Genomic DNA, 21,854 nt, shown 5'->3' with positions numbered 1-21,854 from the left:
GGGGACGGGCTGCTCCTGCTGGGCTCTGCGCAGGGAACCAGTGGCTGCCCCTGCACGGAGGCAGCAGGGATGGAGCTGGGATTTTGCTGACACTACCCTCCAGTGCCAAAATCGTGTCCCACCAGCTCTGTTCTACCACATGCACAAAATCTCTGCTCCAAGAGGAGATCCTGGGGTTGGGGTTGGTGTGGGGTGGCCTCACAGCATTGCACAGGGTAAAAAGCTTAGGAAACAAAAAGCTTGGACAAAAGTTAGGAAGGGTGATTCTGGTGGCAACCTCAGCACGGTGCAGGCTGGATTTGGGTCCCCTGGTCTGTGGCTACTGCTCCCTGCTCAGAGCCAGGAGCAGCCCAGTATGTCTTCCAAGGCTGAACATTCACTCACGCACAGAGACACAGAAAATGGCCCTACAAGCCCCAGCTGGGGACACCTGGCTCAGCAGCTCACATGCACAGCCACCAGCTTCCCTCCTCAAATTTCATTTCTCCTCCCAGGTGAGAAAGCGCTTCCTGTGGACAGGGGGCCAGGCTGGGATGCTGCAAGCTGCTAGCACCCACACTGCTGCAGGTCCCCTGCACAACCCACTTTCGGTTTCGCTGCAAGTAGCCATGCGTGGTGATGCTGTGGCAGCCTGCTTCTGCCATGCCACAGCCACAGGGAGATGTCAGAGGTTTGCTGCACCTGGAGATGTTTTTTAGGTTGTTTTCCTGTTATTTTTCCATGATTGGGAATCACAAGGCCTTGGCAGGAGGGGAAGGGGTGTCACCTGTTGTCCTGACCTAGGGCACCCCCAGCATTTTGCCATTGTCCCACTAGTCCCCAGCCTACGGACAGCTCGAGGACATCACCATCCTGTCCCCAGCAAAGGTTCAGGCTGAAGCAGAGACACGGTCCCCATGGGAAGCAGCGGACCCTGCGCAGCACCCAGCTCCCAGCCAAACCCTTGGCTCCGGCTCCCTCCCCGCGGAGGTCTGTTTTCTGTCCTGCCGTCTGCTTGTCCTCCCCCAGCTCAAACAGTCCCCGTTTGTTTGGCTTTTGCTGCCGGCTGGAGCCAGGGCCGCGTGCCGGGGCTGCCCGTGCACAAGGGCCCCTTGTTCACCGCCGCTCGCTGGCCTTCCTCCCTCCTCACTCGCCTCTCGCCTGCTTTAGCAATTATCCCAATTAGCGGTGCCCCCTCCCTGCTGCCTGGCTCCAGCATGGCCCTCGTCCCTCCTGCTCTGTGTTGGTGGCAGCCGCCCTGCCGTGCACACAGGGCCACTGGCCATGGGGATGTGGGCACCTGGGAGATGGCTGCCTGCCCCCAGGCTGGTAAGCAGGGGGATTTTGCAAAATTCAGGCACCTAGAGGCCCGTGGAGGACACCAGGACTTCCTGCAGGCTCTGGATGGAGCACGAGCATGGTTGTGCTCAGCCCTGCAGCCGCCAGCCCTGCAGCATCGGCACCTCCACGTCACCTTCGTGGTGGTTTCCCATCCTGCCCCAACCTCAGGGTGACACCACGGGGCCGCGGAGCGTGGGTTCAGCCCGGTGGCTTCCTGCACACTGTGACCCGCACGGCACTGCTGACACCTTCCTCCCACAGACAGTGGCTTCACAAGAGCCTAGGGCAGGTGCTGGAAGTTTCCACTCGCCAACACAGGCTGGGGCCGTGGCTTCCTGCAGCAGTTCCCAGCAGGGCCCTGTGCTGGGGCCACCTTCCCCTACAGAGCCCCAGGGAGCCATGCAGAAGCACCCCCAGCAATGCACATCCCCTGTGCATCAGGGCAGGCAAAAAACCCACACCCCGTCCCTGTGACACAGTCCCGAGCCACAAGGGGAACAGACCAGCACCAGCTGTGGCCACGACAGTGCAGTGGCAGTGTGGGCAAGCTCCTGCCAAAAGGACTGTGCCGTGGTCATGCCAGGACATGGCTTCTTGGTGGGGGCAGCAGGCGGGGCAAGCGATGCAGTGCCTGCCAGGATGGCTGCGAGCACCCCATCTCGTGCTGACAGCAGCCCCGGGCACCCAGGGTTTGAGCTCTGCAGCTCGAGCCAGCCTGTCCGCTCCCATTTACATCTGCTGTGTTTGCAAGCTCCGGGTTCACGCAGCCTGGCAGCACCGCGCTGCTGCAGAGCCTCCTCCGCAGCTCTGCCAGCCCCAGTGCTACGTGTGTGCGTCAGGGTCCTCCCATGACCCCGTCACACGTCTGCAGAGCCTGTTCTGCCCTAGGAGGATGGCAATCATCCTTGAGCATGCACCCAGAGCAGCACCTTCTTCCCCAGCCGTAGGACCATGGCTGCTCCAGAGCACCCTGCAGGCTGTGTGGGTGCCTGGTGCTCAGCAGCACTTACAGCCCTACCACCCACAGCTGCCCCCAAAATCCACGCATGCATCTGGCAGACAGGGATGTGGCTCATGGTGGTGTGGGTCTGTGGATATCCCTGTTCTGCTCCCAGGGCGAGCGCTTTGGTGGCTCCCCCGGCACTCTGGGCATCCCTGTCCACTTCCAGGTCGGATCACCAGCTTTCTGGTCTTCACATCCCCATGACACTAGGCATGGGGCTGGCTCTGGTGGGATGGCTTGCTCCCCGCAGCCTGCATGGAGCACTGGCCTGTGGCTCCTCAAGGTCCCCAGGGCCCCTATCCACCAGGGCAGGGGAAGAGAGTGGCTGCAGGGGGTTGGGCAGGGAGATGCTTGTGCCTCTTAACCCCTGCCTCCGAGCCTTGTGAGCACTCTTGAAGCCCAGGACAAGCAGGCTCTTCTGGCTGGGCCCTGCCCATTCTTCCTGGTCCCATGCAGGAGCTGCCCATCCTCCTGCAGCATCCCAGTACAACTCCTGACACCATATATTTTGGCCAGATCCTTGGAGAATGGAATAAACTGGGGAGAGGAAAGAGGTGGTAGAAACTCTAAGGCCGTATGGTGCCCATCAGCCCTGGAGCCCCCTCCTGTGAAGTCAGGCTCTCATCCAAAGCGATGCTGGGGAATTCCTGGAGGCTCCAGCCCTACACCTCCGACTCCCCCAGGCACCAACCCCTCCCCAGCTCTGTGAGCCGCCACGCTTCCTCCAGCCAGCCCTGTGCTGCAGCTCTCGCCAATGCACGCTCACTCGGCTCGGCTCAGCTCAGCCCCGCTCAAACCACAGTAAAGGTACAGGCACCCCGGGGGGCCCGCACACCCCTTCCCACAGTGCTGGGTGTGTGGGAAGGAGCAGCTGCAGGAGCAGCTCCCGGCTGCACACCCACACCGCTCCCACGGGGGGGAAAGCAAGATCCTCCGGTTCAAACTCACCCAAACTTAGCTAGAAATGCAACCATGGTACTCTGTGTCAGCACATCGGTTGCTCAAGCTAAGCAGATGCGATAGCAGGAGACCTGGGGATTCCTGCAGGAGATGCAGGAGATGCAGGTGCAGGTGAAGGAAGGGGAGCAGGCTGTGCCCCCAGGCCCTGCGGGGGATGCCAGGAAAGTCACACTGGGGCAGCAGGATCACACTGCCCACAAGTGTGGCTGCAGCCACTGTGTGCAGGGCTGCATTCAGAGCAGAGGGCTGCAGCAGCACTGCCCAGATACAGGGACCTGCCCAGGTCCCATCTAGCGCATCTGGGGATGTTTTCCTGAAAAAAAAGCCCAAATTCCACTGCAAAAACAAATTGCTACTTCAGTGCTCAGCTGCTTGCTCTTTGGAGCTGTTCCCCAGCCAATGCAGAGCACAGTCCTGCAGTCTGGGGCAGGATGAGCTTGGGGACAGACTCCTGCACGGGCGCCAGGACCTCGTGTGAGGCTCAGGCGCACCAGAAGCGACGTGAGGTCCCTGCTGAGCTGCTGGCAACATCTTGGGTGCGCAAGCGGCCGCCGCACCGCCTCCTTCCCCATGACCCAGTTTGCGTCCTCGCCGCTGCATCCCGCCGCGCCACACTGTCAGGTTACCAGTGCTGGGCTCTCCCAGGGAGCCAGCCGAGCAAGCGCTGAATGTCACTGCAATTACACGGCATCTGCCTCAAGCCCAGCATCCCTGGCACCAGCGCTGCTCCACCAGCTCCCAGCAAAAGAGCCGGAAAGAGCTGCTGTGTCCCTGCTCTGATACACGCTCCTAAGCCCCAAACCCCTCAGGCATTATTAAACCCAGCTTTAGCTGGGCTGAAAGGGCAGCGGGAAGATTTCTGCAGAGCTGCCATTTCTATTTCTGATCAGTCTGTTCCGTTTCTCTTAGGCATAAGGTGTTTTCTAAAGGACATGGGTCTGTCTTGCACCAATTGCCCTAAATCCCTGCTCTGTGTCCTTGAGGCTGCGCTCCCTCACCAGGAGCCCCAGGAGGCTCTGGGTTTCCCTGTCAGCCCCTAAATCACAGCAGAAGGGAAGGGGAGGGGGAGTTCATAAAGTGACAGTATTCCTGCTGGGTCAGTCTGGACAGTCCCATTCCAAATCAGAATCCAAAAATAGCCAATGTGCTGCTCAGTGGGGTTTTGGCTGTCTCCAAGGCCAGAGGTCCCAACACATCTCTGCCCTTGCTCACAGTTTGACCTTCATGGTGAAGATGCTTTTTGCTGTGTAGATACAGTGAAATAAAGTTGGAGTCTTCTGTGTTGCCAGCTAAGGGCTGTTGCCTCTTGTCCTTTCACTGTGCACCTCTGGGAAGAGCCTGGCTCTGCCCTCTCCCTCCTCCCATGAGACAGCTGTGGAAAGCAATGCATTTTCCATGAGACTTCTCTGACGGCTGAACATCCATGGGGCTGCAGGCAGGGAGCTGGCAGGGAGGGGATTGAAGGTCACCACACCCAGGGGAGAGGAGACAGCCTGTCTGGCCCTGCTGCCTTGATTTCCTCTCTTCCCCTCTCCACCTGTTCTGTCCTGCCATCCGAGGACACCTCGGGGTGCTCCCTGCTGCAGGGAGGGCCACCTGCAAGGTGGGCGCCTGGTGCTCAGCAGGGGCTCTAGGAGTGGCCACAGTATTAAACACTAAAATGATTTAATAGTAAAAATAATGGGCTTTAGGAACATCCATAACCTTCAGGTTATGGCCATAAAACCACACGTACATGTCTCTTCTGCCACGGAGTTTATTGTTCCCACGATCTCCAAGTCTGCCTATGGTGGCATGGGGATGAGGCGTGGGCTTTAGAACACTTTGCAAATATATCCTGAGCACCATGTTTCTTACACTGGAGTTTGTGTAAAGGCTGGATGCCTAGAAATGACCATTTCCAACCCCCCGCAGATGCAATCAAACAGTACTGCAAGTGCATAAGTGGTCAGGTCCTGACTGCCACCAACCCACAGGATTTTGCTGCTGCAAACAGCAACCAGAGCAGAAATAGCTGGCTCGCAGTAAGAATTTCTCCTGCTTTCTTGGCAGATGTTTTAACAGCATTCCTCCATCAAAACTGTGTTTGCTCAGCTTGGGCAGGCGCCCATCCGTGGGAGCTGAGCGGCTGCCCCGCTCTGCACAGCAGCACACTGCTGGCTGCCACCCCCGTGCCACTGTGTGCTGATACCACCTCGTCCAGTTCTGGAGGGATGCAGCCCTGGGGGGTGGTGATCGTGGCTCCTGGGATCATGTCTTAATCCTTCCTTGCATGTTGGTGCTCTACACTGCACATCAGCGTGCAGGGAAGGAGAGAGTCCTGAGGGGATAGAGCACGGAGAGCACAGAGCGTGAGCAGCAGACTCACCCCTTGGCCAGCTGCAAGGCAGAGCACCCAGCTGGTGCCACGGCCCACTAGGGACCTGCTGATCACAGCTGCCCTCTGGAAAGCTGAAGGTGAGCTCATTTTTGTGGATGAATTATCTGTGTAATGAGTGATTCGCCAGTGCAAAACAAGCCCATTGTGAGAAGCAGGTTGGATTTTGGAAAGAGTTGTTGATGTGTACCTGACCTGGTCAAACAAAGTGCGTAAGGAGAGCACCAAGCAGTGGATAGAAGAGGCATGAGTCAGTGTAAAAGCAGCCCAGGTGCTGAAGGCAGATGCAAGGACAGCAAAGAGCAATGCCCAGATGTGCACACGGGGCAGAGGGGCCCTGCACATCAGGCTGGTGAGCATGGCGCTGGCTTCCCCTGGCTCCAGTGAAAAGCTAAGCCACGGGCAGTCACAGTGCGGGGCTGGCGCCAGGAGAGGAGGAAGCCATCCTGCTAGAGCAGGTCACTCCCAGCACACATCATTAAGCCGAAGTGCAACAAAATCCCAAGTGTGCAGTTGGACAAAGCTGATTTTGGCTGATGGAAATGAAGAGGAGGAAATTTAAGGTCAAGTTATCTTCTGGCACAACCATTCATCTCAGTGTGGTTGCGCCAGCAGTGCCACGCCACTTGATACATCTGTAAAGCAAAGTTTGGAAACAATTGATTTGTGACACTGGAAACCAAGGAGTTCACAGAGAAGCTGTGGTGGCAGGCAGGGCAGTCCCAGCAGTCACACCATTCGAATACAAAAAGCAGAACTTTGTTCAGCTGGGTGGCAGGAAATGAACCCACTGGCAAAGCCGCTCTTGTGTCTGCCCAAGGAGAACCCAGCCCTGCACGCCAAGAACTGCAGAGCAGACCCAGGGCATGCTTGGTCTGCTGGAAAGGACACAGAAAATGGGAAAATAATTTACCAATGTTTGTAATACCCAGAAACATCAGCACAGAGCTCAAAAACACACAGAATGTCCCCATGAAACATAAAGACATACATTTACAATAACACACAATAAGAAATATGTTTATGAAAGATAGTAAGTACAGCAGCTGGAGTTGTATATGTGACCGATTTGGACAGTATAACCAGGGGCCATGCAGCAGGAATAAGGGTTTGGCCAGGCCCAAAGGTTCGAGCCTCTCACAGGGCTGGGATTTGCTCTGGATCTCACTTGAGTGTGGCTGGCAGGGAGATGTCCGTGCTTTGGAAGACGAGCTTCTTTTCAGCTTGGGATGGAAACCAGAGGTCTTGGTGGGACCAACTCAGTGCAGGAAAAGGGCAAACTCTGCACCTCCAACTGCTATTTCAGGCAGTGTTTATTTATGTGACTCTCATGGGGGCTGTTCTAATGCTGGAGAAATGAGAAGAATCCTGCACCTGCCCTGCAGCCAGGTCCAGGTACCCCTCCATGAGCTGAGGCAAAATCCAGCCAAGAGAAGCCTGGGACAGCCCAGCCAGCCTTGTTGAGCCCTCCGATGTTGAGATGAAAACAGAAAGCATCCATTGTTGGAAACAGGAAAAAAACCTCCCTTGCACTAGACCTAACAAGTGGCCAAGGACCCTGTCAAGCCCTACACAAGTTCTAGGAGAAAAAGCAGTGCCAGCCTTGGCTTGGGCTGCAGATGTCTCCAGGAGTGTGTGCACAGGTGTAGGAGAGAAGCTGCTGCACTGGGATGGGGATGACCCAGTACACGTCCAACAAGTGCAGGAAGCCATCAGGGCAACACGAGGATCCCCAGCACCTTGGCACAAATACACTCTTATTCAGCAGGAAGGATCCCTGATATCATTTATGATTATTTTTAAATAGAGCTGTTGCTTAACTCACTGAATAGCAGAATAATAACACTGTGTGGCTGGGTCAGCATGGGGATGCCACATGAATTAATAACAGAAAATGGCTCACCATCACTCACTTCCTGCAATTTCCTTTGCTCTGTGACTTCAAGCATAATACATCAGTTCTTCGTATCTGTATCCAAAAGTACTAGCAGGAAAGTAAGAAAAAAAAAAAAGGAAAAAAAAAAAAAAAAAGATGACATGAAGAGGACAGGGAAGATTAAGGGAATCCCTGTTTAGCACTGTTAGGGTGCTAGACAGCAACAGCCTCACTCTGCTTTCGGCAGGTGATCAGATCAAAGCACTACGCTTAGCGGACTAGAGGCAGAGCCGCTGTAAAAACCTTCGTGCAGCACAGAACGGGCAGGTTACAGGCACAGCTGCCAGCACTGCCGAGAGGGGCATACGGGGTGCTGGTGGCAGGGGCAGGTGGAGCTGCAATGCCCAGCGGGATGCCGCGCTCTCAGGTGGGCCTGGCTGAGGGACGCAGCAGGGTCCAGGCACCATGGGGTTTTGTTGTCTTCTCTGGGCCAGGCACCTGGGTGGGAGTTCATTGCCTGGAGCTCACCTGGCTTGAGCTGCGAGCAGCTGCTGGGATGTGTAAGGCCTGGTGGAGCTGAGCTTTCCCCAAGGCTGACAGTGGGGACACAAACTGCTCAGTGAGTACATGAGCTCTTGTATCCGTCCTGGGGATAGACGGGAAAGTGATGGTGTGAAGGCATGATGTAGGTTTGCTGTCCCAGTGCAGCTCCAGACGCCACAGCTCAAGGGCTTCACTGCAGCAAGGGCTGGGGTCGGCCAGCTGGGTCGTGGTGTGGAAACCTTTGCTGGCTGGAAACGTGTGCTGCAGCAAGGCAGGGGGAAGGATATCAAAATCCAGGCAAAATCCTGAGGCCGATGGACCAGAGGGAAGGAATACAAAAAGCAAGACAGTTGCAGAGGGTGGCACGAGCAGCAAAACCCCCACAGCACCCAAAGGATCCCAGGGAGCCTGATCCCAAGGGTTGGTGTCTGCCTGTGCCAGTGAAGGGGGGCAAAGCAGCAAGACCAGCCCCACATGCTGCTTCCCAGTGCTCTGCAGGGCCCTGGGGGCGTTATGGGTACCCAGTGGTGCGTGACCCCTGCTCACTCACTGTGCTGAGCCCGCCAAATCCCTCATGGACCAGGGAGACCCCGTGCCCTGCTGCCCCCTCCCTTGAGCTCCTGGGGGTTCAGGATGCTTGGCTGGGTTTTGCCCTCAGCCCTCAAGGCTGGCTGTGGGTCTGGAAGTGGGGATGGGGCCATGCAGTGCAGGTGGGGAGGCCGGGGCCAGCCCAGCATCAGGGCCAGGTGGGAAGCGTGTTCCCACCGCTAAGGCCATTCCCCAGCCCCAAATCCCACGCGGGCTTCCCGCGGGGAGCCCTTTGCCCCCTATACCACCACCCCCCCCCACCCCTGGTGGGGCCCCAGCCCTCGTCCCCCGCACCCCATCAGAGGAGCCCCCCGCGCGGCAGCGCTCGCAGCAGCGCCGGCTGCTGAGTCACTGCAGCCCCCCCCGGAGCTCCGCGCTGGGTCCCGGCCGGGGGTGGGCAGCGGCGGCGGGGGGCGGCGGGGCCGGGGCAGGAAGGAAGGAGCGGGGCGGCCCCGCGGCGGGCGGAGGGGGCGGGTGGGGGGCGGAGGGCGCTGCGGCCGCGGGCCCCGTGCTGCTGCTGCTGCTGCGAGGGAGAGAGAGAGAGAGAGAGAGAGAGCGAGAGAAATGTGAGCCGGCTGCACCACTGCAGCGGCACTGCGGGCGCCGGGAGCGCGCAGGGAGCGCCTCCGCGCAGCGCCCGCGCCGCCGGCAGCGCCGAGCCCCGGGGGACGGCGGGGAGGGAAGCGCCGGGAGCCCAGCGCCGGGGCTCGGCCGGGAGCCCTGCACCTGCCGAGCGGAGCGGAGCGGCGAGCGGGGGGCCGGGGCCGGCCGGCGGCCCCCCAGCCCTGCACCGGCTCGGTTGCATCAGCCCTCTCCGGGGCGCTGCGCGGCCGGGGCTGCGGGGGCTGCCTCCTCCCCCGGCGGAGCTACCGGAGGCAGCGGGGCCGCCGGCAGCCCCGGCCTTTGCGGGAGGCCGCCCGGGGATCGCCCCCCCACACCCCCCCCAGCCCCGCCGAGGCCGGGCGGGCTGCCCGAGGCGGCGGCGGGGCCGTGGGAAGCCGGGCGCGGCGGGCGCGCAGCCGGCAGCATCCCCGCGGAGCCCGCGTCCCCCCGCCTGCCTTTCAGATAACCTTTAGCCGCCCGGGCCTCCCCGCCTCGGCCGCGGGGCCGCAGCGGGGCTCTGGAGGCTGAAAGCAGGACGCGGCCGCAGCGGGACCCCGCATCCGAAGCGTCGCCCCCGGGGCTGCAGCCACGCAGGTAACGAGCCGCAGGCACCGGGGCTCTCGGCCGGCCTGGCCGGGAGCATCGCCCCGCGGGCGCGCAGGCGCGGGTGTGAGTGTGCGCGGGTGTGCACATGTGTGTGTGTGTTCGTGTGTGTGTGCACATGTGTGTGTGTGTTCGTGTGTGTGTGCACATGTGTGTGTGTGTTCGTGTGTGTGTGTGTGCACCGCCGGGCTGTGCGCAGCGCGAGGCAGGGGTTTCATGCCCGCAGCTTGCTGCGGGGGACAGATGTTGGGGGCCGCGGGGCCCCGGGGGCTGGTGTTGGTGCGAGGCACCGCGGGGTGCTGCGAGGGCTCTGCCTGAAGGGGTGTGACGGCGCGAGTGCGGCGGCCGCTGTCCGAATCGGCGTGCCCATCGTGCTGCGGGTGAGTCTGCGTGAGCCCTGCGGGCAGCTGGCCCCGGGGCTGCTGCTGGGCGCGGGGGGAGCCTGGGCTGCCTGCAGGTCGTGGGGTGCGGGACGTGGGGTGCGGGATGCGGACCGTGATGCGGGATGCGAGGCCGCTTTCCCCGGGGCAGGTGTTGCAGGATGCTCCCGGGATCCGGTGCAGCCAGGGCATGCCCCCCTCCCCCCCCGGACATCCCTCCTGGGGTCAGGCAGGGATCCAGCCCCCGCAACTCTTTGGCATCTAGGGCTGAAGCCCCCTGACCCATCAGTGCCCCCTCCTCAGCCAGATGGCCCCCCGGGTCCCCTCTGTCGTGCCTGGCGGGGCTCGGTGGGAGCAGGCATCCTGCTAGCAGGATTTGCAGTGTGATGGAGGAGAAGTGCCTTCGCCCTTCCAGGAGAGGCAGGCTGTCGCTGGGTCTGCCCAAGGGAGAAAATGGCCTCGGGCTGGCTGCCTGTACCCCATTGCCTGTCCCCAAACATGGCCCGACATCCCCAGCAGCTCTGGGACAAGGGCAGGGAGCCGTGGAGGGGGAGAGATGATAGCAGGGACAGATCAGGAGCGCGCGATAGAGGTAAAAATAGATCCACAGAGCAGAGGAGGGGCTAAACGTGAGCGAAAGCCCTGAGCACAGGCAGGCCGGGGGGGAGCCCCCCCCAGAGGGCTCTGCACACCCAGTGGGGCATGCAGGGACCCCCACACTGCCCGGGCATGGTCCCCAGGGCAGGGGGGCCCCAGGGCCTTTCCCAGCCATGGAGGAGATGCCCGGGGGGAAATACCTTCCAGCTCCCACATCCACCAGCCCAAAGCATGGAGGGCAGATGGACAGGACCGGTAGGGCCGGTGCTGCGGGCAGCAGAGAGCCAAATTGACAGGATGGAGGCAGGCATGCATCTGCAGGGAGCACTGTCCGGCAGAGCTCCAGCGAGCCCAGGAGCCAACCTCCTCTTGCTTTTCCTTTCCAGTGAGCACGAAGCTGAGCTGGGGACAGAGGTGCTGGCCACAGTGGGGAGAAAGCATGTAGCAGCCCCGGCGCCGGGCAAGGTGAGCGCCCGCCCGGGCGGGATGCGCCCCGTGCCCTGCGGGAGCTGCCGGTGACAGCAAGTGGGAGAGCCGGGAAGTCAGAGCAAAGGAATTTGCAAACATTCTTCAGAGCCACGAGGAACCCAAGGCGGTAAACAGGAATAAAGGCTGGGTGGAGGCGGGGGCTGCCCCCCGCGGCACTGCCCACGTTTCTGCCACAGCACCCCCCCCAAGCTGCCTGTTCAAGCATCGCCCGGCACCGCAGGCATCCATTTGCCATTTCTGACTGCAGCCTGTCCGGTGTGGAAGTGCCAGTGAGGGCAAAGGGGGGAGCTGCCGAGTGGCAGGCGATGTCACATTAACGTCCCGTGAGGCACCACGGGGAGCAGACGCTTTGATCGCCTGCCCGAGAGCGTCCTCAAAGGCGGGCGCGGGCAGGATGCGGCCGTGAGCGCCGCTTTCCCCTGCACGCCTCCGGCACCCCGGGGTGGCCGGAGAAGAGGGTCGCAGGGCCCGCACGTCCCCCATGTCCCCAGGATGTCCTGTGCCGGCAGCTGCCCCCCTTGCTCCTGCTTCATGGCCAGAACGAGATTGAAAGCGCTGCATGCTGCCGGCATGTTTTAGCCTCATGCAGGCGTCCCTTGGAGAACCCAGAGCAGTGGACAGTAATGTGAAAACCATACTCATGTCGTGTCTGAAAGGGCAACAGGTCATCATTAAAATGGAGGCGATGAAAATCATCCACCCGGAGAAGTTTTCAGAGCTGCAAGCATCGCAGCCACGCTACGCACCGGCCCCACGCCGTGAGCCGCCCCTCGTGGCCAAGCGTGCGTGGCCCTCCGAGTCCGAGATCATCGTCAACCAGGCGTGCGGGGACATCCCGGCACTGGATGCCACCCCCGGTCCCCTGCCGCTGCCCCGGACTCCCCCCCTGCCGCGGCGCGAGCGCGGGTACCAGGGGCAGCGGAAAGGCAGCTCAGAGGTGTGCTACCACCGGCAGCCACCGTCGGACGAGGTGATCGTCAACCAGTACGTGCTGCACCCCTCAACACCCTGCGAGCCCCTCGAGTGCCCCACCTGCGGCCACATGTACAACTTCACCAACAAGCGGCCCCGCATCCTCTCCTGCCTGCACTCGGTGTGCGAGGAGTGCCTGCAGATCCTCTACGAGTCCTGCCCCAAGTACAAGTTCATCTCCTGCCCCACCTGCAAGCGGGAGACCGTGCTCTTCACCGACTATGGGCTGGCGGCACTGGCTGTCAACACCAGTATCCTCAACAGACTGCCGGCCGAGGCCCTGGCCGCCAACCCTGTGCAGTGGAGCAGCGACACCGACCGCAGCTGCTACCAGACCTTTCGCCAGTACTGTGGGGCCGCCTGCACCTGCCACATCCGAAATCCGCTGTCTTCCTGCACCATCATGTGAGGCCCACGCCCGCGCCCTGCCCCGGCCCAGCCCCATCGGGGAGAGGACAGAGGATGGTGCTGCACCCCGCCAGCCCCCAGCTCCAGGCGATCCAGCTGTGCATGGAGGGGGCAGTGCTGATCCTTCGTACAGCCACGGACATGGGCTCACTCCCACTCTGGGCTCACCAGCGCTGGTGGTGGGGATGCTGCGCTCTGGGACATGGCGGGGATCTGGTGGCAGCCCCCCACGTGCCAGTGGTGCTCAGGGAGAGGGACATCAGGATCAGGGTCTTGGCACACCCCTGGGCATCTGTGGCAGCCCCACTGCGACCAGCATCGAGCATCCCAGGGGCTTCTCCCTCCTCTCCCAAGAACGGACGCTCAGTCCCACCGGTGACACCCTACCCATCGCCCCGCAGCTGGTGGTAACGGCACGAGGGGCCCCAGAGCGGCATGGTGCCCAGCATGGGACAGGAGCAGGTGTGAGAACAGGCCCCCATCACCCCCCCCCCCTTCTCTGTAAGTTATTTGCCAAAGCTTTCATCTCAGCGGCCAAGCTGCCGTGCGTCTGAGTTGCCGAAGCCACGCCAAGCCACCACACCGGTGCGAGCAGACACGCGGCCTGTTTCCTCCGCAGGCCCCTGAGGAAAGCTCCTGTTTGTCCTCGTTTTGGAGGATTCTTGTTTTTCCCTGTCTGTCCCAGGCCGCTGTGTGTTCACCAAGGCATTGCTCTGTGCCTGTTCTCTGTGGCTCCATCCACCCAAGGCTGCGAGGGACCCTGTGCCCTACACTGATGCCCTGTGGGGCAGCAGCCTCCTGCGCACTGTCTTGCTTTCTCCAGGGCATCTGGAGGGAGAAGTTTGCTGCCAAAAAAAAAAAAAAAGCAAAAAACAAACAAACAAACAAAGTAAAAAAGAAAAAGCCATAATTTGCAGGTGCTCCGATGGGGCTGAGCACTGCAGCACCAGGGCAGGAGGCAGAGCCCCAGCACAGCCCCCAGGACATCGAGGCTGGGGAAGATGGGGGGGGCCCATGGAACTGCCCCCTCCCACTCTGCTCCCAGGCACTTCAGGAGCAAGGAGCAGCCCCGGCACCAGCTGGAGCCCAGCAACCACCCAGGCAGAAGGACCAGGCCTCCATCACCCGCCCTGAGGAGCAGTTGCCGCCGCCAGCGAAGCCCTGGCACCACCCTGCTGCCCAGGGTTGGGGGGGCGCGGAGAACGGGGGCCGATACCAATTCTGTTCTGCTCTGCCAATGCCTCCCGCTGCTGGTTGTGACAATGATCATGTTTTATACCCGGCCTTGTTCAACCCCAATCAGTCTCCCCAATAAAGATTATATTGGAACGAAGAGCAAGTGAGGATGTTGGGGGTGTGATGCTGCGGGGGGAGCGGAGCTGTGCACCAGTGGGGTGTGCCCAGGACACCACTCTGTCCTCACGTGGTTCATGGGGTTTGTGGTGGTGGTAGGATACCCCAAGGATGGGCTTTCCTGGGGAGCAGGGGCTGCCACATCCCCCTCTGGTTGTGTGTTTTTGTCTCCTCCCTGCGTAGACCCCAGCCCCACAGCTGGGCACTGTGGGGTGCCCCGTGGCAGGACGCTGCCCCATCCACACCCTGCGATCTTGAATAGCCAGGAGATCTGATCCTCCCCAAGAGATGAAGTACATGGGGGGAGGAAAATTTGCCAGCCTGGTGGCACCCACAGGCAAAGGGACATGGGCAGGGATGGGGCAGGGGCGGGCTCCCTCTGCAACCCCCCTGGCTGCAGGGCCGGTGTGGGTCCTCCTGCAACACAGCCCACACAGGGCATCCCGGTGGTACAGTGAGGCACGGGGCAGCCCCACAGGCATGGGGCAGGCACTGCTGCAGGACCAGGGGCAGGCTGTGGTTTGGACAAGGGAGGATGTTCTACAGGGCCCAGATCTGCACAAACCTGGGCAGTGAGATCCAGCTGCACCCTGTGCATGACAGCGCAGGCAAAGAGCATCTGCAGCGAGCACCCAGTGCTTTCTCCAAGGGACAACTGGGGTTGCTGCAATGGGAAATCTCTGGCTAGGACAAGCAGCAATTTCCAGGGTCGAGCTCCCCGGGGTGTCAGCAGCTCCTTTCTGTTGGAGCCACAAGCGAGGACAGAACAACGCAGTGCTGAGCACACCTGAGGATACCTCCGTGTGTGTACGTGCATGCAGGGGCTTTTTGTGCACACACAGCCCCAGTCGCCTGGTGCTGGGCCCCAAATTTCCTGTCTCTGAGTTGCTGCTGCCTCTGCACTCTGCACCCTGTGGTGGGCCAGGCATTCCCCGCCAGGCACGCAGCGAATGCAGCACCCTCCCAGTGTCCGTGGCTGTGCAGGAGCACACACTGTGCAGTGCTCGGGGGAATTTCTGCCCATGAAAACGAAACCATTTCACAGCCCATTGGTGCTGAATTACAGCATCAATAATGCAGCCGGTGCCATCCCTGGCCCTGCACACGCTGCGGCCGTGACCCATCTCCGCAGCCCTGCACCTGCATCCTCCAGCGGATGTGGGGCACGCATGCAGCGCCGGGCGCTTTGTGGGTTGGGTGACGTCTCCTGACCTCTTGCCCCAAAGGCCACAACACCGCTTGGAGCAGGTAGCCTGGCCCCAGGGCGGGAGCCAAGGCTCCCGGTAACCACTGCCTCCTCCCGTGATCCTGGCGGTGCTCAGGGAGGCTGGGGCGGCCCCAAGCCCTTTCCAGCAGGAGCAGCTCCATCACCCCAACCAGTTCTGAGATCCTTGGCCCCAGGGAAACTCCTCCAGCAGTTCCTCAGAGTCCGAAGCACAGATCTGGAGACGGTTTTGCTCTCAAAGCAGGGATTTGCTCTTTTTATTACATAAGGACGAAGGGTACAGCATGTCCTCCAAACTCCACGGTACCTCTTGGGCACAGAGTAAATTTAAAGCTGCTAATTTGATTTTGAGTCACAACTAAGGAAGAAACAGGGCCTTTCAGGAACAAGTGTTGGGTGACAGCCCACTTCTCCAGCCCTATTTATCTCAAACAAGCGCACGCTGGAAGAAGGGCCCAGGCACAATGCTGGGAGGACAGGACCAGGGTGCCAGTGTTCAAGCCCCAGCTGCAGGTGAGCTAAAACATCTCCTGAAGTCACTGCAGCACCCCAAGCCCAGAAACACTCCAGCAGACTCGATGGCCAGGCTGAGCTTTGTGCCTCCGAGGTGAATTTTCAAAGAGCACCGAGTTCCACCAGCTGCTCAAACACAACAGACATCGCTGGGGAGAGGTCCCTGAGCACTGCCCCATCCTGTGTGGGTTGCACAATGCTGGTGGTGACCAGTTCCCCTCTGCACAGAGCTGGGGAGGATCTGGCCATGGTGTGGCCAAGGGGTGAGGGCTGCACGAGTCTACGGGAGGGCATGACGTGCTCGGTTCCTGCAGGTTGGCGGGGAAAAAGCTGAGCACCACAACTGGGCCCACCTCAGGGAAGAACATCATGCGTGGCAAACTTCAATGTGGGGCAGCCACACACCCGAAACGGCTGTTAGAGGAGAGAGGAAGCTGCTTGCAACAGCTTCTTTCAGTGCCAGGCTTGCACAATGACACACAACCCTGAGACACAAAGCTAACGGGTTGCGGCAAGGAGCCCGCGTGGCTGGGACAGGTCCCAGGGCAGCGCCGGCCCCACGGGCAGGAAGCAGCTGGGACCTGGTGTTTCCCTGTGGACGAGGCCGGGGAGAGCTGCGGGCAGCCCTGGGTGCCAGCGCCACCATCAAGGTGCAGGAGATGCTCCCGGTGCTTTCGTGCCATCCCCACGGGTGGCAGCACTCTGGCCCCTCTCGCTCAGGTTGGGGATGGAGGCATGGGGCAGGGCTGAGAGGGGAAGGGGCCATGCTGCTGCCAGTTGTGGTGCCAAAGCAATCAGATGCCTCTGGAGCTGGATGGAGACCCCAAAACCCTAGCCCTGCCTGAGAACTGTCAGGCTCCGTGTGTGCCCCCAGCTGTGTGACACTCGAGGACACCCCAGTGCGACCCTTCCCCACAGGCACCTGTGCACTGCTGGGGACCTGGGCGGGGGGACACGCTGGGCTTTAGAGAGATGTCTGCAGGGCTGGGGACAGCCACCTCGCTGGTCTGAGGACATGGGGTGCCCCCCCAGTGCCACCAGCAGGGAGAGGCAGTGAAGCATTCGGGGTGCAATGGGATGTCAGGGCTGGTGAGAGGACATGCTGAGGGGGATGGGGGGTGATGGGGTGGGTTAGGGGCACCGTGATGAAGTGGGGGGGGGGGGGCGGGAGAGGGGCTGGGGGCTGCAAGGGAGCAAGTAAGAAGGTGGAGGATGGCTGCAGGGGTGTGTGCATGGGGAGACGGGGGCATTGGTGCATACCAGAGCACAAGGGCCACTGTGCATATGAGAGCAGCTTGGGGGAGGGGGGGCTGTGCACGGGGACAGTGCCCCCCACCCCACCACAGCCTCCCCGAGCTTTCAGCACACCACCCCAGCCCCTGCTCGGCGTGCCTGCGGCGCTGCCTGCCGCTATCTCAGCACGCTAAATATAACCGAGTCCTTGTGAGCGGACATTGCAGCCGAATTCCTGCGGGCCAGCCCTTCCTGCACGCCGGGGCTGGCCGCCCGCGCTCGCGATGCCACCGCCCTGAGGCTGGTCCCACACCGCGGCCCCCCAGGACCCTATCCCTTGGGGGATTTTGAGGCTGTTCTCTGGTTTCAAGCCCCCAGACAGCTCAGAGAGAGCAGCATGGATGTGCTGGAGGATGGCATTGAGCATCATGCTCCAGTGCCGGTCCCCATGGGGACAGCTGTGGCCTGGTTTGCCCAAAAAGTCCCCCCTCCCCCAACAATGTAATGAGCAGGGACATGTGCCAGGTGTCCCACACGGTGACTTCGCCCCCCCTTCCCCCCCCCCCCCGCATGAGCCCTCCCCTCCCCGCAGGCCCAGCATAGCCAAAAAACACCCCCAGCCAGGCCAAGCTTCCAGTTCTCCTGATGGAGCTGCTCCACTTTGTATAAATAATTACTCCTCGGTGTAATGGGGCAGGTGGGGTGGAGGGGGCCCTGCCAGTCTCTGCCTGACCCATTTTGGGGTGCTCCTCTCCTTTTTCTGCCTCCTACACCATCCTGCAGCCTGAGGCAGTGGCAGCAGCATGACAGTGCCCTCAGCACCTTTGCCAGAGCTGAGGCAATCCAAACAGGTTGGGGGGATGCAGCCCCCTGGGTGGGATCTGGGGGAGTAAAAGAGTAAAACTTTGAGTTGTTTCTGTTGATGTTGCTCATGGTCAAAAGAAGAGTGCTTCGGGTGCAAAGAAGCATTCAGGGTCAGTGCAGGGGGCTTTTTCCCAGAGCAAAGCCAATTGCCCCCGTGGAGGTGGCCTCAGCTGCTGCCCCAGGGGTGCAGGTATCCCCAAGAAGCTGCCAGCCCAATGTCATGCAGCACGGCTGGGAGCACTGTCGTGGGCTGGGCATCCCTGCAGGGGGACCTGGGGAGCACTGCATTGTGCCCCCAGCAAGGCTGGCTGCCAAGCAAGGAGGAACATTGCTGCTGAGGTGTTCCCAGTGCAGGCAGGCAGCCGGTGGTCCCAAGAACAGGCTGGCACAGCCCTGGTGCCACAGGCTCCCCTGCCTGCCCTTGTGGGCCCGGCGCTGTGAGCTGGGGCCCTGTGGGTCCTGCTCGGCACTGCCTGTGCAGAGCCTTCAGCAGCAGAGCAGTGTTTGCTCTCTTATCTCCACACACGGGGAGGTGAGCAGCTGTGAGAAAGGCACAAGCACGGGCTGGCACCGCGTGGCTGGGGCTGGGAGGCTGTGGGAGCCTGGGCACTGGGGGCGGGGGGGGCAGGCGACCTCTTCCAGGGGGCTGGGGACCACTGGCAGTCCCCGTCCCCTCCTCAAGCCACTGCTTGGCCCTGAGGTGCGATGTATGCAGTGCCTGCCTTGGTGTTCCTTCTTGGGGTGATGCATGGCAGGGCTGGCCCCAGGGACATGCTCAGCACCCCCCGCTGTCCTCGTCTCCATCCAGTGCAGCATCACGCTGCCCCGCCAGACACCAAACTCAGACAGACACTGCCGTGGTACAAATGCAATTTGTATTTTCAGTCCGTGCTGGGAAAACCCCCATCCATCAGTATTGGGAGTGGGCAGCAGATCCCACAGCTCAGTCCTGCTCCACCAGCAGAGCCCCTCCAGCTCCCAGCCCCAGGGACATGCCCCCAGCGTGGGCAGGCAGAACCCTGCTCCTGCCCTATCCGTCCCTTTGGGGCCATGGCATAGTGACACGCGGTGCCCCATGGGACACAGGCGATGCCCAGCTCCAGGCTTGCCTCCCTTGGGCACTGCCCCAGCTCCTGCGCTGCCTCACCTGCTCAGGGCTCACCAGCAGCGCCAGGGCTGCCCGGCTTCCCAGGCTCGCTCCCAAGCTGGCATCTCTACCCTGCACTGCAGAGCACCTGGGGGCACAAACCCAGAACTATTTATCGAGGATGAGGAAGAGCAGCACCATCAGGACGATGGGGAGGAAGATGAGGAGCAGGCTGAACAGCTCGGCTACCAGCAGCAGGGCCAGCAGCAGGAGGTAGCAGCAGCGGCAGCGGCGCTCCAGCCGCCCCAGCCCGCGGATGAGGCAGGGCGGGTAGCGCACACAGGGCAGGCACCCGAACATGCGGCTGGTATGGAAGCGCACCTGGAAGTGATGCTCGAGGGCACCGGTGAGGCCCGGGCGCCGGGGTGGCAGCACAGGGGGCCGGGGAACTGCCAGGGCGGAGGTGGGGCTGGGCTGGGCGTGCAGCAACAGCAGCTCCTCCTGCAGCTTGCAGATCTCCCACTCCAGCATGGGGGTCTTCTGGCGGCAGATGGGGCAGCGCACGCGGCCGAACTCAGCGCCGGCTGCTGTGTCCATGATGGCACGCAGACAGGCACGGCACAGCCCGTGGTTGCAGTTGAGCAGGGCTGGTTTGTGCCGCTGGTCGTCATAGGGCTCCGTGCAGATGGGGCACTCATCCTCACCGCCCACCGGTGTGTGGCACGGCTCTGGCACTGTCGTCTCGCTGTTCGATGTCTCCCCATCCTCGGCAGAGAGGCTCAGGATGGAGCTGGAGGCACTTCCCAGGCTGGGAGACCCCTCTGGGGGCACCGGGGTCTCCTCGTGGGGCAGGATGGGGATGGTGGCAGTGGGGGAGTCCTGCCTCTCTGTCAGGACAGCACCATGGGTGGGCAGCTTGTGGCACCCGTTCAGGAGCGGCTCGATCGTGTCCTCTGCCACTGCTGGGCTCCAGCCAGCCCAGGCCACAGCGGGTGCCTCTCCGCAGAGCGGGGACAGCTCCATGGGGTCCCCCGGCCCTTCAGGCTCGCTCTCGCCCCGCTGCCCAGCCTGGCCCTCCCCGCCGGTTGCCTGCGTGGGCCGGGAGCCAGGCCCCAGCTCCTCACCCACCACCAGCTCCATGGGGGCAGCTGTGGGGCAGCCGCCCCCCTCACCCACCACCCACCGAGTCCCCTCCGGGCCGGGTGTGGGACACAGGTGCTGCTCCAGGGCTGGGGGTGTCCTTCAGCTCCACTGCCAGGAGGGTTTAAGGGCGGCAGCAGTGTGGGGTCCCGTCATCCCTCGGTCACGGCCTGGGGCCACCTGCCAGGCCGAGGGGTCAGGAGCCCCCAAAGCGCGGTGCGTTCCCATTGCCCCCAGTTCCAGACCACCCCAAAAGGGGCATCGCCAGGAGCATCCAGCAACCGCTTCCTCCTCCTCCCCAGTGCCAAGGCAGTACTGACCCACCGCAGTCCAGACGAAGACAATGAGCCGGGCAATGCGAGGTGCTCTGGCAAGGGCCGCTGCCGTGCGGGGCTGGGGCTGGCCCAGCTCTCACCAGGCTGGTTTGTCGGCTTCTGGAAGCGGCTCAAATGCAGGCAGCCCGGGGCAGGCAGCCATGGCCGCGCCAATCAGCTCCCGTGGGAGCCGGGGAGGAGCTGGGCCCGCGGCCGCCTCTTCCCCTCGCCCCGGACGCTCCACACCCCGGGAGCCAACATGGAGCGGAGCCCTGCGGCCATCATGCCCCACAACTGCAGGGACATGGGCACGGCACTGCCCCGGGGCAGCCCGCAGCTCAGCCCTAGCACTGCTCCCAGCTGAGGTCCCAGTACAGCCCACCAGTATAGGCCCAGCATTGCCTCAGTACAGCCCCCAGCTCAGCCCCCACTATGGCAAACCAGTATAGACCCAGTACGGCTCCCAGCACAGCCCCACTAGCACTGCCCACCAGTATGGGCCCAGCACTGTCCCCACTGAGGTCCCAGCAGTCTCCAGCACAGCCCCAGTATGGGACACCAGTATGGGCCCAGCGCTGCCCCAGCACACAACACTGGTGCACACCCCACACCGCTCTCCCTCTGTGTGACCGCCCTGGTCTGTGTCCCCTGTGCTGTGTCCCCGCCACCCCTCGCTGCCTGCAGATGGTCTGGGTGGGTTTTGCCACCAGAAGAGCCCAGCTCATCCCTGTCCCCCTGGCTGGTCCCTGCACTGGGACACTTCTCCATGCCGTGTCTCCTACAGCCTGACGGCGATAGTGGCTTGCAGCCATTGGAGGGGTGGAGGGGTGAGCGCAGCCCAGACAGTGTCCCACACAGGGGGGGGATGCTGACATGCAGCAGCTCCCTGCTGGCTCTCTGGGGACGCCCAGCTCTGCCCTGGCAGCTGCTCTCAGCAAGGCAGCACAGGACAGCAGGGTGGGGAGACCCCAGAAATGTCCCATTTCCTCTTGCTGCTGCAGGGCAGAGCGGATCTGCAGCTCCAGCAATGCCCTGGAGCACCGCTCACCTACACAAGACCCTGGTGATCTGGAGTGTGGGATGGGGGCTGGGTCACTGGCGCAGTGTGGCAGCCCTGTCCCTTCCTGTCCCAGCCTACTCCCAGGGACTGTCCCTGACTCACAGCCTGGACCCTAATTGCTATTTACACTGTGGCATGGAGTTCGCTGAACTGGGCTAGAAAGGTGGTGGCACTGGTCCCAGCGGGGCAGGAGCAGGGCTGGCAGCACCAGGGATGCCAGGGAAAAGGCTGGAGACTGGCAGCTCACTCGGCTCTGGCTGGAGTCAGCTCCCAGCCTGGGGCAGGGGATGGGTCCAGCAGAGCAGCAGCTCAAGGAATGGGAAAACTCAATGGAAACCACCACTGG

General features: G+C 61.9%; 2 protein-coding genes across 2 annotated transcripts; one reads left to right on the top strand and one right to left on the bottom strand.

The window, feature by feature from the left end:
• The first annotated feature begins 11,707 nt into the window (after positions 1–11,707).
• Positions 11,708–12,815, top strand: RNF208 (ring finger protein 208). Its single transcript, XM_084298876.1, has one exon. The coding sequence runs from the start codon at positions 11,899–11,901 to the stop codon at positions 12,718–12,720; it is 822 nt and encodes a 273-aa protein (XP_084155002.1). The 5' UTR covers positions 11,708–11,898; the 3' UTR covers positions 12,721–12,815.
• Positions 12,816–19,162: 6,347 nt separating this feature from the next.
• Positions 19,163–20,134, bottom strand: LOC311217060 (ring finger protein-like; the record flags this gene model as incomplete). The annotated part of the gene is made up of 1 exon (XM_084298797.1): positions 19,163–20,134. The coding sequence occupies one exon, from the start codon at positions 20,132–20,134 to the stop codon at positions 19,163–19,165; it is 972 nt and encodes a 323-aa protein (XP_084154923.1).
• Positions 20,135–21,854: the final 1,720 nt, after the last annotated feature.

The sequence above is a fragment of the Netta rufina genome (genome assembly GCF_964035555.1).
Source record: "Netta rufina genome assembly, chromosome: 20".
Lineage (NCBI taxonomy): Eukaryota > Metazoa > Chordata > Aves > Anseriformes > Anatidae > Netta > Netta rufina.
The sequence above is the reverse complement of the archived record's forward strand: the minus strand, read 5'-3'. Positions and strand labels throughout refer to the sequence as shown.